At 39.5% G+C, this 17,814-nt stretch overlaps 1 protein-coding gene across 1 annotated transcript in view; it reads right to left on the reverse strand.

Moving 5' to 3' along the window:
- The window catches only part of LOC108787500, a 176,851-nt gene that overhangs the window by 35,320 nt on the left and 123,717 nt on the right, over window positions 1-17,814 (reverse strand). The window contains exons 37-41 of the mRNA XM_018557073.1: window positions 7,958-8,097; window positions 6,301-6,440; window positions 3,959-4,069; window positions 1,684-1,820; window positions 1,433-1,597 (exon numbers count right to left, since the gene is read on the reverse strand). Coding sequence (XP_018412575.1) covers window positions 1,433-1,597; window positions 1,684-1,820; window positions 3,959-4,069; window positions 6,301-6,440; window positions 7,958-8,097 — 693 coding nt within the window. The remainder of the gene's footprint in view (window positions 1-1,432; window positions 1,598-1,683; window positions 1,821-3,958; window positions 4,070-6,300; window positions 6,441-7,957; window positions 8,098-17,814) is intronic.

Raw genomic sequence — 17,814 nt, forward strand, 5'->3', positions numbered from 1 at the left:
CAGGCCATTCACCCAGCTTTGGCTGTCACTTCAGCTCAGTCGAGCCAAAGGATATGCCTTCAGCTTGGCTGAGCCGCTCGTCTGCCTTCGGCTGCTGTGCGTGCGATAGTGAATAGCCCGTACAGCAGCCCTTCGGTTCGACTGAACTGAAGGGCTCCGGCCGCTGAAGAGAGCTGAAGGATCAGCCGAAGCTATGGCTGGATCCTTCGGCTCCTTCGTGAATAACCCCCTTAGTGGATGATCTATAAATCATCTGGCTAACCATACGCAAAGCATTTACTGCCACTAGATAGAGCATGAATGGGGTTCGCCCAGCATATGGCTTGCTAAATGATTTATAAATCACCCCCTTGATTTGGTCAGTATCATCCTATGTTCCCCAGGATCTCTCAGCCAAGGGGTTCTCAATTTGCAAACAGCAGCTATGAGCTCTGTAGACTCTGTCATCTAGAAAGAAAGTGATGAGAAATCCAAAATTCTAGAGCTGTCTCCAGAACAAGAGGTGAGGGGCACTCTTCCAACAGGAATACACATTATCCAAAGACAACTGTTTAAGAGGGAAATTCCCCTTATTTTAGGAGACTTCCTCTCTGGGACAGGGTGAACACAAGGGAATGGAAATTTCCCCAGTGGTACACAGAAAGCAAAAAATAAACCTGCAGGAGTTATAACCCCTACCTACTCTTTATAAAACTAAAAAAAAAACCATGGGAAAGAGGAAGAGGAGAGGAGGAAATAAAGTTGTAGGTGACACTGAAGATGCACTGAGATAGGTAGAAGGTGAACCATGAGGGAACAGAGTCTTGGAGGCCAAGGAATTGGAGTTCATTGAGGAGCAGCGGGTTGTTAGCTGTGTCAAAGGCAGCAGAAAGGTCCAAAAGTATGAGTCTAGAGTAATGGCTATTGGTTTTAGGAGGAAGTAGTTAGTAAGCTTTTGAACTGAAGTTTCTGTGGAATGTTACAGACGTAGCACAAGGGAAATATTTATTTAAACACACCTAACCTATACTTCTCTAGCACACCTACAAGAAATGCATATTTTTAGTAACCTGAGGCTCAGCTGCATTTGTTTTGTGCATGCATGCATGTTGGTGTGTCATTAAAAATAAATGGCACTGCACCCCATAGCACTTAAAAAGTATGATGCTGATGTGTAAGAAAATGTGTAGGATTGTGCACTGCAACACACATGAATGGGGCCACAGTTTTTGATTACTGAAGTGAATGAACATGTGCACTAAGCTGGCTTTACAAAATTTGTGTATGGCCCAGAATTTGCTAACATGCAGCTAGAAATATGGTTGCTTGCCTAGATGCATTACAACATGTAAAAGTGTTTCTCAGTGTTTACTGTTATTGGTAGTTGTTAGTCAGACTTAAACATAAATAAATAGCAGGTAGCAAAACATTATAAATTGATAAATGTACTTACATAAAACAAGGACAAAGGTCCACTATATGGATCAACTTTTAACCCCAGCACAAACTTTAACTGTGATACTAAAACATGGATGGCAGCAGCTGTTGTAAAGCCACTTATCAGGGAGTCAGACAAATAGATGACAATAAATCCAACTTGCAGCAGTCCCAAAGCCAGCTAAGAAAAATAAATTGTTTGTTTATTATTTGTATTAATGCTGCAGTATTCACTATTAATCCAATAAGGCATATTCTAGCACTGACCTGGAAGATTCCTGCAAGCACTGTTACAGAAGCTGCCACAACAACTCTTTTTTCATTGATATCTGGGTCTGTTTGATCATCAGGAACTAATCGGAGTACAGCTGTTCCAACCATCAAACTCAAAACAGGAAAGGGACCTAAAAAACGTTTTAATTGGTGAGGACCTAAAATCCATGCCAGTGGTAACATAAACAAGGGGATGATGTTAATGAAATTTTGGCAACACTTTACCAATGTGCCTGTATGTTTCTAAAACAACTTGAATGCATATGGTGTTTAAATAGTAAGCTATCTAAAAAATATGTATTTTTGAATGAAAATTAGATTAAAACATAAGGGGTTATTCACAAAAGGGTGAAGAGTTTGGAGAAGGCAGGAGAAGTGAACAATCTAGGACAACATAGCTGAACTGGAAAGTGACCTGAATTGGAGAATTTTTCCAAATCGGCTATTTTGGCCTAGATTGTTCACTTCTCCTGTCTTCTCCAAACTCTTCACCCTTTTGTGAATTACCCCCATAGTTTTTTTGCGAGTGAGATCTAAAAGATATTATAGGTGTTTCCACTAGACTATACCCGAAATGTGTTTATCCTTTTTTTTTGTTTTTGTTAGAAAGTTATATTTGTTTGTGCTGTCATGCAGAAAATAATATAATAATAATATCTTCTAATATTGGCTCTTCTAATCTCCATACAACTGGAGGCATGGAAAGGGGTGCTTCACTGCCCTCTTACCTTTAAATAATAGTAACCTCTCTGCAAGTTTTATTTTGTCTAATTGCCGAGAACAAAGGAGTTCAGCTTCTACTTTTTCTTTCTTTTAAAAAACATCAATTTCTCTATATGTATTTATTAATCCTGCGCTGGATAAACAAAGCAGGTGTTTTATTCCCTAATAATTGTGCTTTAGTGAAAAATCTATATAGTTGAAGGCTGCGGCAATAAAGACACCTGGGTCAAATCATAAGACTATGTGGCGCTGCATAGTTGGAAACTCTTATCCATTTCTCTATGTTCTTATTCCTTTTCCCTTGCCTCTATTGCACTTCTTACCACTAACTCTTACACTGCTCATTTTTGTCAGCCAACGAGAGTAGATTATAGTAGAAGCAAGCATGGTGGAATGTATTCAGGTTTATTTATAAATTTTTTATGTATTATTGCAGTGGGGTTACCCCTGCACTGCAAGGGTTAACTGCGCATTTTGGTCTAGGAGCCGGAATACAGAGTATATACACTCACCTGATCCTCGGTCCTGTGGCGGTCAATGCTCACTACTCATCGTGCCGCGCGACCCCATTGGTTTCAATGGGGTGAAATCCGCGTGGCACCTAGGGTACAAAAAAAATTATACTTGCCCGATTATCTGAGCCAGCAGGCTCTTAGACCAGTCCCTGGAGTCTCTCTCTCCTTCCACTGCAGCGGTCTAAGGATCCTCAAGTCATCATGTCCAATACACTGTATAGTACATGAGGACACTGAGGAACATACCATCACTGCAAAGGAGCAGGAGACAGGCTGGAGGGAGCCAACTGGCTTGTAGGTTCGGGTGAGTATTCTATATAACAGTCATATGTAATATGGGTCTCTCCTTCTGCTCTCTCCGTTCTTTCTGCACTCTCTGTCTCTCACGCTTTCTGTCTCTCCTCTCTCTCTCTCTCCTGGTTGCCTCTCCTCTCTCTCTCTCTACTGGCAGCCTCTTCTCTCTGTCTTCTGGCCATGTATCCTCTCTCTCTCATGGCTGTCTCTTCTCTGTCTCCCCAGACTGTCTCTCGAATAAACAGAAACAGGAACCATACTGCAATACCACTTGAAGAAGATGGATGCTCGAAATGACTGTCTCTCCTGTCGCTCCCCTGGCTGTCTCTCCTCACTCTCTCCCCTGGCTGCCTCTCTTTGCTCTTACTCCTGGCTGTCTCTCCTTGCTCTCTCTCCTTGATGTCTCTCCTCGCTCTCTCTCCTGGCCGTCTCTCATCACTCTCTCCTGTATATTCTCCCCCAAAAATTGCCTGGGAGTGTTCAGGTTTTGCGTGAAGAAAAGGTGTCAATCCTACTTCCTAATCCTTTGACCAATAAACCGTTTCGCATAGTTCTTTCTACTCACCACACATGATTCCGCTGAACATCTTTCTAATCCCAAAAAGACTTCTTACTTTTAAACTTGATTGAAACTGCTTTGTAATACTATAAAGCAGTGTAGTTAAAAGTCATTGATTCTTTCCCCAACTCTCCTTTGTGGTTGTTTGCGAATTTTTCATGTAAAGGAAACTACTCACCAACTGATATATGCTTCGATGAACCAAAGAAAAAATAAATAATGACAGGAAAAAATGCTGCATACAATCCATAGCCAGGAGGCACATTTACTAAAAGGGCAAAGGCCAGACCTGAAAAATAAGAGAATATTCAAGTAAAAGGAATTTGTTTTTATAGCAATATGCATTTTATGTATGTTGTGCCTACTTAGAAACAGCCCAATCATTCTGTTTTTCTTTAATAATAAACAATAGAATGCATATGTGCTGGTAGATGGCCAGCCACTATAAACCTGGGGGGCAGTAGGAGTTGAATAACTCTTTCCAGCAGAACGCTTATCTTGCTTTTACAGTAGAAGGTAGAAACCATAGTGGAGTTTCGTTTTTTTCTTTTAGTCAGAGCTGTTACTATTTCTCTCCTAGAAAAACCTTAAACTGACATCTTTGAAATGATTATTTGTGCTTTTGACATCAGTTACACAACTTTGTAGGTGTTTCTTAGAGAGAGCATTATGGCTGCATTGCATTTTCATTGAAGGAGCGTTTGTTTGCATCCCAATACTGGCCATCGTTTATAAGAATTAAATAAGTTCAAAGTCAGTTGCCCCTTCCCCTGCTTGCTGTTACACATACAGGAAATTACACTGTTTGAACACAGAGGATACTTACATTGGCAGTCTTGTTTACTAAATGTATTTAAAGACAAACTCTGGGGAGATTATTTTTAACCTTTGCAGTGGGGCTACCCTATACAGTAAGGGTTAAATTAGTATTAAACTCTCAAACATTTTTTTCAATAATGAATACAGATCAAACAAATATGCATTGCCCAGCAAAGCGCTGCGTTATATTTTTGCCCAAACGCTTACAATCATCATGTTTCTGAACAGCTGCTTCCAAGTCTTCCAAGTCCAGTACAAGATCACAAAGAACAGTGCAGACTCCAGCAACTGTTCATCTACTTGCTTGGAGAAGGGAGGTGGGAGGAGAGGGGGCAAGGGAGGAGGAGTGTAGCTTGATTTGTTGTGCTTACTAGCACACACGAGGGTGACTGCATAGCACTATGTTTGAGAAATGAGTCATTCTAAAACAGGAAGTCAGGACCAGTGCTCAGAGGACCACCTGGTTCTGCAGGAAACTAAAACTTTTAAACATCAAAAAGCAGCATCCATTGCAAGTGATTTCATTAGCATATGAAATATCTAAAAATCCTTTTGACTTTAATATCCCTTTAAGTGCTCAGTTGTGTCTAGGGGTGAAAATAAAAAAGTTATACTTGCCCAATCCTTGAAGCCAGCTTACTCTTAGACCAGTCACTGGAGCCTCTCTCCCCCTCCACTCCAGCAGGGTAAGGTCCCATAAATCATCATGTTCTATACACAGTGTATAGGGCATGATAATGCTGAGAGACATTCCATCACCTCAGCATAGGACGAGAGGGACTGGAGAGAATGCAGTCACAGCCGGCTAGCTCAGAAGATCAGGTGAGTATAGCTTTGGTATATTCCTCTGAAGACCAAAACCAGCAGTTAACCCTTGCAGTGGGGAGTAGCCCCACTGCAAGGGTTAATAACAATTTTCCCTGCAGGTCTGCTTTAACTGCTTTTACTGAAATGCCCAGTAGGTATCCAGATTTTGTAGTTACAGGTCTATGTTTTGTAAAACAGGGGCAATTACCCCATTTGCTAACTGATTTTGGCTTGTTTTCAGCTTGCCAGCTCTTAGCAACTATGTTCAATAGACATGTGCACCGGCAAACAATTTGTTAAGTTTAGTTTCGTTTTGATTCGGATTTTGCGTTATTTTGTTTTTTGTGCTTCGGGTCCGAAAGTAAATTCGTTTTGGGATTCAGATTCGGACTAAATTCGTTAGCGGTAGTCTGTACGAAAGTTTGTTTCCGTTTTGTGTTTGTTTCGTTCGTTTCGTTGCAGCAAAGTGACATTAAACATTTTTTTTTTAAAGTGTCACTTTGCTGCAACTAAAATTCGTACAGACTACCGCTAATTAATTTTGTGTGAAATGTCGTTTCCAGAAATTTGGTTTAATTTTCATTCGTCATTTCTGTTATTCGGAAATTCAGATACATTCAAATCTCCGAATAACTAAAATTCGTCCAAAAAAATGTATTTTTCTGAAACGAATCGCACATGTCTACTGTTCAACTACAAGTAATTTTTCTACTATAGAGTTAGTAATAAAGATTGCATATTATGTCATATTATGGATGAATATCTGCATCCTGTTTTGGCAAGAGCACTGTTGGTATTATCCAAGCTTTTCCTACACATAACATTTAGATTTTGAGTTCAACAAGCTCACTTCAAATAAAGCTTTGGTTTAAATGATAAAAACAAATGGCTTACCTTGCAGGACAGCCACCAGGCCAGTGCTGATTCCAGAAACAATATCACCGAAGATCCATTCCCTTATTCGGTACATAGGGAGCCATGAGGCGATAGGAAAAAAGGTGTAAGCTATTCTTTTGGCTTTCTCCTTAGAACAACTGGAACAGAAGGTTGCAACATAATACATACAATTTATAATTCTTACTGTGTACATAATCATGTGCTTATGGATTTCCTAAACCTCTAAGCGTGCAACATATTGCCCATTGGCTGAATCTTTTTTCATAGTTTACACTCAACTAGGATCTTTGTCTGAAGATGCACACTGGTATCAATGTTTCAAGATACAGTATATGATTTGCCATATCGATTTCTATATAAGTATACTATAACTGAGAACGCACAGTACAGAAGTACAAAGAACAATGGGAATTCCCAAAGTGCACTAGCTCATTGCAACCACTAGATTTTTGATTGCGGTGGTCAGCAATTTGGAAGAGAAATTCTGGTTGGTTGCTCTTGTACTACATTTTATTCATTGTCTGTGGATTACTGAATCAAAAACATTTTCTACTAATACAATTTGATATTAGTATTTAATTAAATGGAATTGCATTATTTGGTATTGCAATACTTTGCAGCCTTGCTCTTTGCCTTGTAGCATATGTCTGATGCAAAACATAATTTTAATTAAATATTCCAAATTAATTTCACCCCTTCCCATGTGCAATTAGCACATAAACACTGCCCAATCCTGGGGATACATTTTTAAACACCCTTCCTTTTGGCACCACCAACTGCAAAGCAATAAGTTTAATACCTGCAACTGCCAGGTACAGTTACAGTATTAAAATAAATAATAATAAAATAATAATAATACATTTAAAGCATATATAAATACATTATATATACACATATATATAGATATATACGTATATATCATTTTTATAATAAGTATGTGATATAGTGGTAATTTTTTTTTCGGAAAACGAATGTTAACAAGACACATTACAGTAAACAATTGTTCATTTGGTAAATTTTTTAATCTAAACTGATGTGTGGAAGATGAACCTATTAGTGAAATATTAAGTAGACCTGATGACACACGGGAAAATCCTACACAGCACATCTCTTGGGTAGGTAGCATTCAACTTACGGAAGATGAACCTAAAGGAAAACTATAGGAAAGAACTACATACAAACAAGGGCTGATTTATGAAGACACAAGAAAAGGTGTTTACTCCTATCGACTGATTCCTTTTTTTTTTTTTTTTTTTGAAACATATTTGGCATTTTACATTTCTCTTAGAATGTATTTAATGTACGCCAGTCATCATAATTTAACCCATATCAATCGCTCAGCCTCTTTTGCAGGTAATATAAGGAACAATAATATAAGGTCTTTTTACAAAGTTTTACAATAGCAATAGCAAATACATTTCTTGAATACATAAATGTATCATAGTTATATCCCACTTTTACTGTGAAACTATTACTGTAAGTGCAGCAGCAAGAATATACATATTTATATACATTGCATAGATTTATGTGTAGTGAATGCTGATTTACTGGAAAAACAATATGATTATTTTATGTTTGTAACAAGTGACTTCATACATACTAAAGGCTTAATTATTTTTTAAACATTCCATCAAAAATTTAAATAAAGGCATACCCGAAAAAGAGACACAGATGGTCCAGGAATGTTTTATGATATCTGTGAATTTTTTCATTTTCAGTGCGGAAACTGTTTTCTGAATATACAGATCTGGACACCACATACTGGTTACCCACGGGCTCTATCATTGTTCCTGGCTGTTGGTCTTGTACTCTTCAGTACTACACAAATTACCGGTAGGTCCACCAAAAATATCCTAGTTAAAGAATGCATTTTTAGAGATCTGTTATAACAACAGTAATAAACATATTTGTTTGTTGCCCATGACAAAGTTCTTAAGAAAAATTCATAGCAAAGAGGAAGCTGGAGTACAGTATTACCAGACAGAGTCAAAATGAACAGTAGTATAAAGGTAGCCAGACATTAAGGTATCTAATCATTCAACAACATTCAGACCCTCACATAAGCTTTTTTCTGACACGCATCCAGTATTCAGTGTATGTAAAAGGATTTTTACCATAACTGTGTGTGAGACAGTAATAAACAAAGTTATCTTTGTTCAAGTCTACCTTATGAGAGGAGACATACAAAATCTAAAACAAAAAATTATAAGCCAACTGATCTAAATGACACTAATGCTGATGTTGTGAAGCCACTGATGTGCCCTTTTAGCTACATCGTAGTATTGTGCTTTAGTGCCATAAACACTTGCAATGCGTCATAATCACTGCTCGTGTATGGCAGGAATATATCATAATAATGGCTATGATCAAGATATATTGGCAAAAAAAATAATTTATTCTAGAGCTAGATCTTAAAATCAGTATTATGTCTAATCTAGATTTTTCAGCATACAACAGTTAGATAGTATTTGCAGGAGGATTAAGGCATTATCTGCAGGGATCTGTCCACTATGGCACGTAACTAACCTTCTGTTTTGAGAACCCTCCACTCTGCTTTGCAGCAGTTTAGTGGAGGGCTCTTTGGTTCCTTTAAGCCCACCACACCATAACCTGTCTGGTTAGATTTGAATGACCAACTGTTCTTATTGTTATCAAATTTTATTAGAATCTATTTGCTAATAATTTAAAAACATGTTCTACTACATGGTGCATAGCTTAAGCTTGGTTTCTCCTCATAGTCACCAAAGTTTTTTGACGGCAGATAGAATATAGTGTAAGGAACATAAAGCTGCCATCAAGTGTTTAGAGATGTCAACGGTGTAAGGCAGACATATATATAGATATATATATATACATATATATCTATATATATGTCCCAGAGTGTTCATCAAATAATAAGCTTCACTGCAACTATGAAACATGACTATATGAGCAATGAAAAAGCAATGACATTAAAAGCAAAATACACTGTATAATACATAAATCAGATGAACAACAAGAGCAAAAAGTGTTTGTGTTTTTTTTTTGTTTTGCTTTTTTTTTTTACAATCTGGTAAATGCTATTCCTTATCCTTAAACTTGGGAGTTTAAAGGTCTTTAAGGGCTTAAATTATACTGCTAGATAGAAAGATGGGTAGCATATACTATATCTTGGAGTGTTCCTCCACAAAAATACTGAATCTGAACATTAGTTTTGCTAAAATATCTAAAATAAAAATAAGTAATTTACACCACAGACACTAGCATGCACCTGCACAAACACACCTAACTATGCACAACTCAATATCTGCCTGTCTGTCTTAAGCATTCTACAATTTGTGCCACAACGACAGCATGTAACCACCACAAATGGCAAATAGAATCAATAAAAGTGACTGTGTCCCTGTAAATAAATGATGGCCAAAATGTTGTGTTTTGTAGAATAGGTTTTGAAATAAAATCCTCTTACAATATTGTATAGTAATCACTGTAAAGTGACACGAAACGTAGGAATTAAAAATGCATTCAAATACCTTAACTATTAACTAGACATGTAAATAATTTAGTTCCAAATGGATATTCGTTCAAATTTTGTTAAATAAGGGCATGCGGGTGCATCTAAATTTCCAAATTTGAATGCCTCCGAATGCAAACTAATCCGAATGTTCCTGTAAAGAAAATTCGGATCCATCCTAATTTGGTTCAAAACAAAACTTAATTGAACATGTGACTGTTCTCTGGCCAATCAGATTTTGTTTGGCTGTTGGGGGTTGCATTAGTGGCACGGTCATGTGATGGCATGTTGTGGACCTTTCTGAAAGGAATATTCGGACAGATATGAAATCCGAATAATGAACCAAACCGAATTTTGGATCCGAAATTCAAAAAGCAAAGAAATAAAAATATGAATCGATACGTAATTAAACAATTTTTTTGTGGGGTTACATGTCTACTATTAACAAAATGTAGCTTATTTGTGTATGACTCGGCTGTAGATCCTCCGATGCTCTCTGAATTGATGCTGACACAGTCCTTCCTTCTGGAGGGTGGCTACTTTTGTTCACCATGGACCCTGTGTGTGTTGTAAAGTAGCTTCCACTCCAAGCTCACTCCTGTGATTATTATTACATAGTATTTATATAGCACCAACAGTTTGCGCAGCGCTTTACAATATAAGGAAGACATTACAGTTACAATACAATTCAAGACAAGATGGTAAGGAGGTAAGGAGGTGTGATGGACTACGATCTCAAAACAAATGAGTAAACAAAACATGAGATTGTAGTCCATCGCGGGAGTGATCTTGGAGTGATGGCTACTTTACAACTCACACAGGGACCATGGAGAACAAAAGTAGCCACCCTCCAGAAGGAAGGACAGTGTCAGCACCAATTCAGAGATGATTTGAGGCTCTACCTAATTATTAATATTAGTATTATAATACAGGATTTATATAGCACCAACAGTTTGCGCAGCACTTTACAAAATGGAGGTTAGTTACCATACAGTTTCAGTATAATAGGGTTACGAGGGCCCTGCTCATGGGAGCTTACAATCTAGTAGGAGGGGGAAGTTATACAAAAGGCAATAATTGTGTAGATTAAGTTATTGGAGGAAGTAAAAGGACAGTTCCAAATAAAAAACAAATAAGCTACATTTTTTGTTAATAGTTATTGATCAGTGATCATAGCATTAAATAATATTACTTTAAAAATAGTGCAACAATTTAAAACTTCAGAATAATTATGTATGCAAAGCATCAGCACTGTAAAACACTGTATAACCAATAAATAACTTTGTAGTTGCTGCTGGATTTCTGCATTGGATATATAGGTGTATCCTATTTGTTTTCAGACCCTTACCCATGTATTGGATGACCTGGTTTAAATGGAAGGTGGCCTCCAAGTTCCTGTGGTGTCCTAAATCCCTTAATTGAGTACAGTGCAGAGAAATCTTTCACTTTTATTCACTGATGATGCATCCTTTTGAAGACGTATCATCCCCTATGTAATAATTAACAAAGATTAACTTTTACAAGATCCTAAAGATCTTACCTAGCCTTGAACGTTGGCATTGGAATCAATAGAAACAATGGAGATGCTTCCATATAACTGTAACAAATCATGGCCAGTGGATACATTAAAACAACTTTTTCTTCTTCTTTCTTTCTTTTTTTTTTAACATATTTGTATTTGTATTCACACTGCACACACATACATACAGTATATACTGTATGCCCAAAAATGCTTCAGTAAGGATAAGAAGGAAAATAATACAATCTAAGAACAATTTATAAATTAATAGTTCCTACTGATTTTAATCCATGTTCTTTGGATCAAAGCTGCCTGGCTCAAAGGACCATTAACAGATGATGCTTCTCAGATTTCCAGACAGTCACAACAGCTGTGTTCATTGGTTACAGTTTACAAGATGCACACATAGCATTCTGTTATTCTGCAAAGAGATTTGGAAAATATGACCTAAAGCGGTGTCTGAGGACTGATAAGTGAAATCGACAAATCACGAGCTTCAGAATCACCAAGAGATCTACTGCAAGTCTCTATAAAATCACTTATTCAGTAACGGGGCCAGAGAGATGTTGCTCCCTCACTGCAAGCGAGTGTTTGGTGCCAGCAAGGGAGCGATTCCACCAAGGTGAGTAACACCGCAATTCTATCACTGTCACACATAGATGCTTTGTTAAAGAGGCATACATTAATGATTGGTAACCCCTGATCTCAGCGATTAGCAGCATTCCGAAGCCCTGAATAATTGCTCACGTACATCACTAAGGGGCTAATTATCCATATTTGACAATATATTGAATACAGAGTCCAAAACAATTGTGAGATTCAAAAACGACAGTCACATGGCTGAACATATACAGTAGATCCTTATCCTTATGTAAAGCCTTGTGAATTAAGCCTATATGTTTTTTAATCTCAAACGTGCTTAAAATTGCACATGACCCTTTGTTCTAATGCAACTGTGTGTTGTGGTGAGCCAAATGCATTGGGGAGTCATTACAAATTTTACATGTGTTACTGTGCTTTGCGTGAATAGGCCCTCAATTTCCAACAAAATGTGGTGCTTCTATGTCTAAGGGGGCTATTCACAGAGGAACCGAAGGATGCAGCCGTAGCTTCGGCTGATCCTTCGGCTCTCTTTGGCCACCGGAGCCCTACATTTCAGTCGAACCAAAGCGCTGCTGTACGGGCTATTCACTATAGCTCCTACAGCAGCCGAAGTCGGCCAAGCGGCTCAGCCAAGCTGAAGGCATATGCCTTGGCTCGACTGAGCCGAAGTGACACCCAAAGCGCGGCAAAGGGCCTGCCGAAGGCCGGCCTTTCACCCAGCAAATGACAGCTGGGCAGCTGTAATGACAGATCAGTGTCCCCAAGTGACTTCACGGCCGGCTCCGCACAGTTGTTATTCAATGCCGGGACCTGCTAGAAGACTCTGGCAGGTGCCGCCCAATAGGAAACAGTCACTGCTAGCTCCGCCCAATTGTTATTTGCTTTTTAAAAAAATCTTTATTTATTTTTACATTTTTAAATGTATTTACATTTTTAATTATTTCTTAAACATTTTTTTTACTATTTTCATTGATTTGCTATTCTGCTCGATTCCCCGGAGCTCGGCGACATTCGGCTATTCACTCACTGGCATTCGGCCCCTATGAGAATAGGGGCAAATGTCAGCAAGTGAGCTGCTGCAAGTGAGCTGCCGGAGCTTCGGCTTAGCCGATCCAGATGTTGGATCGGCTGAGTTGAAGTCCTTCTGCACTTCGGCTCAGCCGAAGCCAGCTGATGTACGGCTGATTTCAGCCGTACAAGCCAGAAGTGAATAGCCGAACATTGTTTGGCTCACTTCCCTTCGGCTGCCTTTGGCAGCTTTGTAAATAACCCCGTAAGTATTAGATTATTTTGCAACCCTTATTTCCAGCACCTTTTATTTTCTGTAAGTAAATGGTTTACTTATTGTTTTAAATTACTTTGTGATTACTGCTTGTTTTGCAATAGTTTCGTATTTATATCACAGGAAATAAAAAGTGTGCAATTTTATTTGTTTATTGCGCTTTTTTTACAGCATTACACAGCACAAAAAAAGTACTGGCTAAGCAGCTAACCCTTTCCACTCAAACAATAATGAGATGTTTTCACTCTGAAACCAGCATAGGATTGCAGGTATTGGGATTGATACGGGTGTACAGAAGTGGTGTTCAGCTTGAAAATAAAAGGTCTTAAGTGTCAAGAGCCACACAATATCAGCACTCGGAAAATAGAGGTCCTGTTGTAAAATTAAGGTGAAAGCAATAAAAAAATGACTATGAAACATGTTGCCAAATATTCAGAGTAATACAGATTAGATTCGGCAGTGGCTACACAAAGTCAACAACATGCAAAATTGGTCATATCTACAAGATTCTTTGTAAATGATCTTCTAGAATATCTAACATGCCCACTCACTGTTTGATACTTACTAAATGAACTCCTCATAGTCAGAAATGTACAATATTAGCTTTGCTCTGCATACTATTGGTCATTGTATTCAAAACATGAAAAGTAAGTTATTAAGTACAACTTGGTGTGCCGAGTTAGCCCCTGAATACCCTAAGAGTGAGATCCTCCAGTATTTTTCCTGGACACGTGAGAGTTTTCAGCATTCCTCTCTATATTTGTACCTCCCAGCAGCTCCTACGGCATTCTGAGGAAAAAACATGAAAACCCCTTATATTGATTACAGTTGCTTTGTAGACTCAGAAACCCAAGCACTCAGATCTCACCAAAGAAGAGAAGTATCAAAAAGCAAGTAGGAGGAGAAACGATGCTGCTGGTGCCAACTTAGGGGAGAAGAAAGAATTTGAAGTCTATCCTGATAGCTTATACCCCCTGATAACAGCTGCCCCAGCAGAATTTAGTACTGTGCTTATATTGAACCTTTGCACACAATATGCATGCTATAAAATTTGCATATCCTGAACAAGCAGTAACCCCTATAGACATAGGCATTGTGGAGAAATTATTGAATGTTCACAACAGAGGCACTGAAATCTAAGCTTTTTTCCACATTACTTTCTATTGCTGCAGAATCTTGGCAGCTTGCCAGTCCTCTTATGTGTAAAACTGACTGAAATCTGACTCTAGAATATTTTTATGATCTTTAGGATCTTTGAGATTGAATTACTTGACAATACAAGCAGCTATGGAGGCCAGTGATTATGATATACACTACTGTATATCTGCATTAGTTTGGTAAAGTTGAGACATAAGCATGGCTTACCAAAATTTGACGAACTCCTGAAAAAGTACTGCTTTCACGTTACTGCTTTTTTCATAGACTCAGTTTGTGGTCTACGTGTCCCATTGCTTTATAGCTATCCACATCTGTTTGTTCTTGATTTTATATTTGCTTTTTGATGTCCATTTTGCATGTGTGTATATATTTTTATTTTTAGGTCATCATGCCTGGCAATGAGAAGTAAATACTTTTGAAAGCTTGCACTGAAATATATTGAGTTTGCCAGTAGAAAGGACTTGCCTCTATTTTTCACCTCCCCTTCAATATGCACCTAAGTGGTAAAAGAATTGCTCATAGCACCGAGTCTCAATATTTTATCTTAACTATATATTAGATTATCAGTTTGGTCATGAATGAATGTGTGCCTCATGACATGAAAATGATTTGTACAATTATTACTACAGTTCAGAAACACGTGCTGAGATTACAATAATTTTGCTGTTATTCTTCATGAACACATGACAAGAAATATTCCTGAACATGGAGGTTCATTTAAAAAGTCCCAAATAACAATAATATGATAAGTGAAGAGGAGAACATGATCTATATCATACAAACAAGGGATAATACTTATTTGCCCAAACATTCAAGCAGCATTATATTTTATGTCAGTACCTTTGTATAAACAATTTGTATTTAGAAATGTGTTTTTCATTAGGTAGAATAAATTTTTTTAACATAATTTCTTTGCTATGCACACTTAAGGCAAGTCTCTTCTTATTAAAAAATAATCTGATAACTATGAGTTAAGCCTCACAAAAAAGAGTGTGTGTCCCATGCATCTTCAACAGTACCATGCACACAGCGTATGAGAAGTATATTGAGCCAAAGTGCCTAACCCCTTCCCACCCGCAAGTGTAATATTAGCATTTTTCCTAGCACAATGCTGCATGTTCTAACTTTTAGAGCCAACAGGGTACATAGAAACCCCCCACATATAGTGTCCTTATATATATAGTGTGGACGTTGAGCACAGAGACAAGAAAACCATAATAAACACCTAGCAATTAGGCTGTCAGCTTTCATTTTATAGTCTGAGCAGTGTATTCCATGGTCCGAGCAGTATATTTCCAAGCAGGGCTGAGGTGAGAAGTAGACAGAAGAGGTGGCCAACGGGGTGCTTCAGCAGAAGTGGGGGGCACAAAAAGGGTAAGACTTGCAACCTACGCTGTCTAAATAGTTCACAGCTTACTTTGCCTCCTCCCTTTGGCCTTGGGTTCTACAAGACCTTGTCCTGGCAGTATTTCCAAGCATCCATTTCCATGGTCTGAGCAGTGTATTTCCAAGTATCCATCTCCACGGTCTGAGCAATGTATTCCATGGTCTGAGTAGTGTATTTCTAAGCATCTGTATTGTTCATATGCATGTTCTTAATAATTTATTTCCACGTATCTGCCTGTGATCTAAACAGTGTGTTCCATAGTCTGAGCATGTATTTCCAATCAGTTGTCTCCATGGTCTGAGCAGTGTATTTCTAAGCACCTTTCTCCATGGTCTGAGCAGTGTATTTTCAAGCACCCATCTCCATGGTGCAGTGTATTTCAAAACACCCGCCTCCTTGGTCTAAGCCCTTGGTTTTCAACTGGTGGGTCATGACCCAAAAGTGGGGCGCGACACTTTTCCACTTTTCTAGGTGAGAGGTTTCTCAGCCTCCCCCTAGTGCAGCACTGTCAATTCTTGCACCAAGCAGCCATTCAAAATATGCTGCTGGCGCCGAGTGTCAGCATAAGGTGGGGTGTGCTGGAGCTATGGCTGCGAGGCAGCTCCATCCATACATGCATTGCTTACAACTCCCTTGCATGCCCTGTAGAGGTGCCTGGACCAGAGTGACATCACATTCTGGCTCTCAGCACCTCTACGGGGCGCCCAAGAACCTGTCTCCATGGCCTAAGCAGTGTTTTTCCACGAACCTGTCTCCATGGTCTGAGCAGTGTTTTTTCAAGCACCTGTCTCCATGGTTTAAGCAGTGTTTTTCCAAGAACCTGTCTCCGTGGTCTAAGCAGTGTTTTTCCAAGAACCTGTCTCCATGGTCTAAGCAGTGTTTTTCCAAGCACCTGTCTCCATGGTCGCTTCTCTGCCTTTTGGCTAAGATCAAGTGTAGTAGCTGTTCTTATTAGTTGTCGGGAACAGAACGGCCGCCGTTGCCTTTGGAGTGTGGGTAGATGGCGGCTTAGTAATTCCTGGCGTAATTGGTGGGGTAGTGAATCAGGTTCCAGGCCATCTGAGCTTTCGACCCTTGTGATGGGTGGCTTCCGGCGGAGGGATCTCTGAAGGTGCCCTGCCTCCTGAGAGGAATGGATGCGAAGCTTGGTCTGGATGGAAGGTTGGGGGCGGCAGAAGCCCATGGTGTTGTGGCGTCCCAGGGGTGCTCAGGAAGTCACTTGGGTGTGGGACCCCACATTGACTCACTGATCACTCGGTCACACACCACATTGCAATTTTCTGCACAACGCCTCTTGGACAGGCCTTATGGCTAGTCCGGGGCAATATTTTTGCACTCCGGCCCCTAAGGCCTGTCAGCGTGGTGCACTGGCACTTTAGTATTATTTATTGCACTTAATGCACGATTGGCTTTTTAAAAAAAGCGTTATTTGACCCACAGATGCTGAAGGTGCAGGTTTCTTCTGGGCCTATTCCTAATGCTGGGAGCAGATTCTGTGCCCTCTATGGGGTTCTCTGTCTCCTCCCACCCAGGAGGGGAGTCTCTCTTCGGGAGAGCCCCCATGCCTAGTACTGTGAGGGACCTGTTTTGGCAGGTCCCCAAAGGATCGGGGTCCACCGGCCTTCGGGTTGGTGGGCCAACAGTCTCAACCCCTGTCAGGAGCCTTGCGCCCCAGGGGGTCGGGAAGTAGGTCCCTTCTTTATTATAGGACCTTGCACCCTTGTGCACGTTTTTGTGTGCTGAGATTTCACGGTTGCACTTTTTTTGTTCACAGGGGGAAGTTTGTTTAGACGCATGTTCCACGGGCTTAAAAAAAAACAACAACCTGTCTCCATGGTCTAAGCAGTGTTTTTCCAGGCACCTGTCTCCATGGTCTGAGCAGTGTTTTTCCAAGCACCTGGCTCCGTGGTCTGAGTCATGTTTTTCCAAGCACCCATCTCCACGGGTCTGAGCAGTGTTTTTCTAAGCACCGGTCTCCATGGTCTGAGTAGTGTTTTTCCAAGCACCCATCTCTATGGTTTGAGCAGTGTTTCTACAAGCATCGGTCTCCATGGTATTTAACCTCTCAC

This window comes from Nanorana parkeri, unplaced genomic scaffold (assembly GCF_000935625.1).
Source record: "Nanorana parkeri isolate BGI_ZX_2015 unplaced genomic scaffold, ASM93562v1 scaffold265, whole genome shotgun sequence".
Lineage (NCBI taxonomy): Eukaryota > Metazoa > Chordata > Amphibia > Anura > Dicroglossidae > Nanorana > Nanorana parkeri.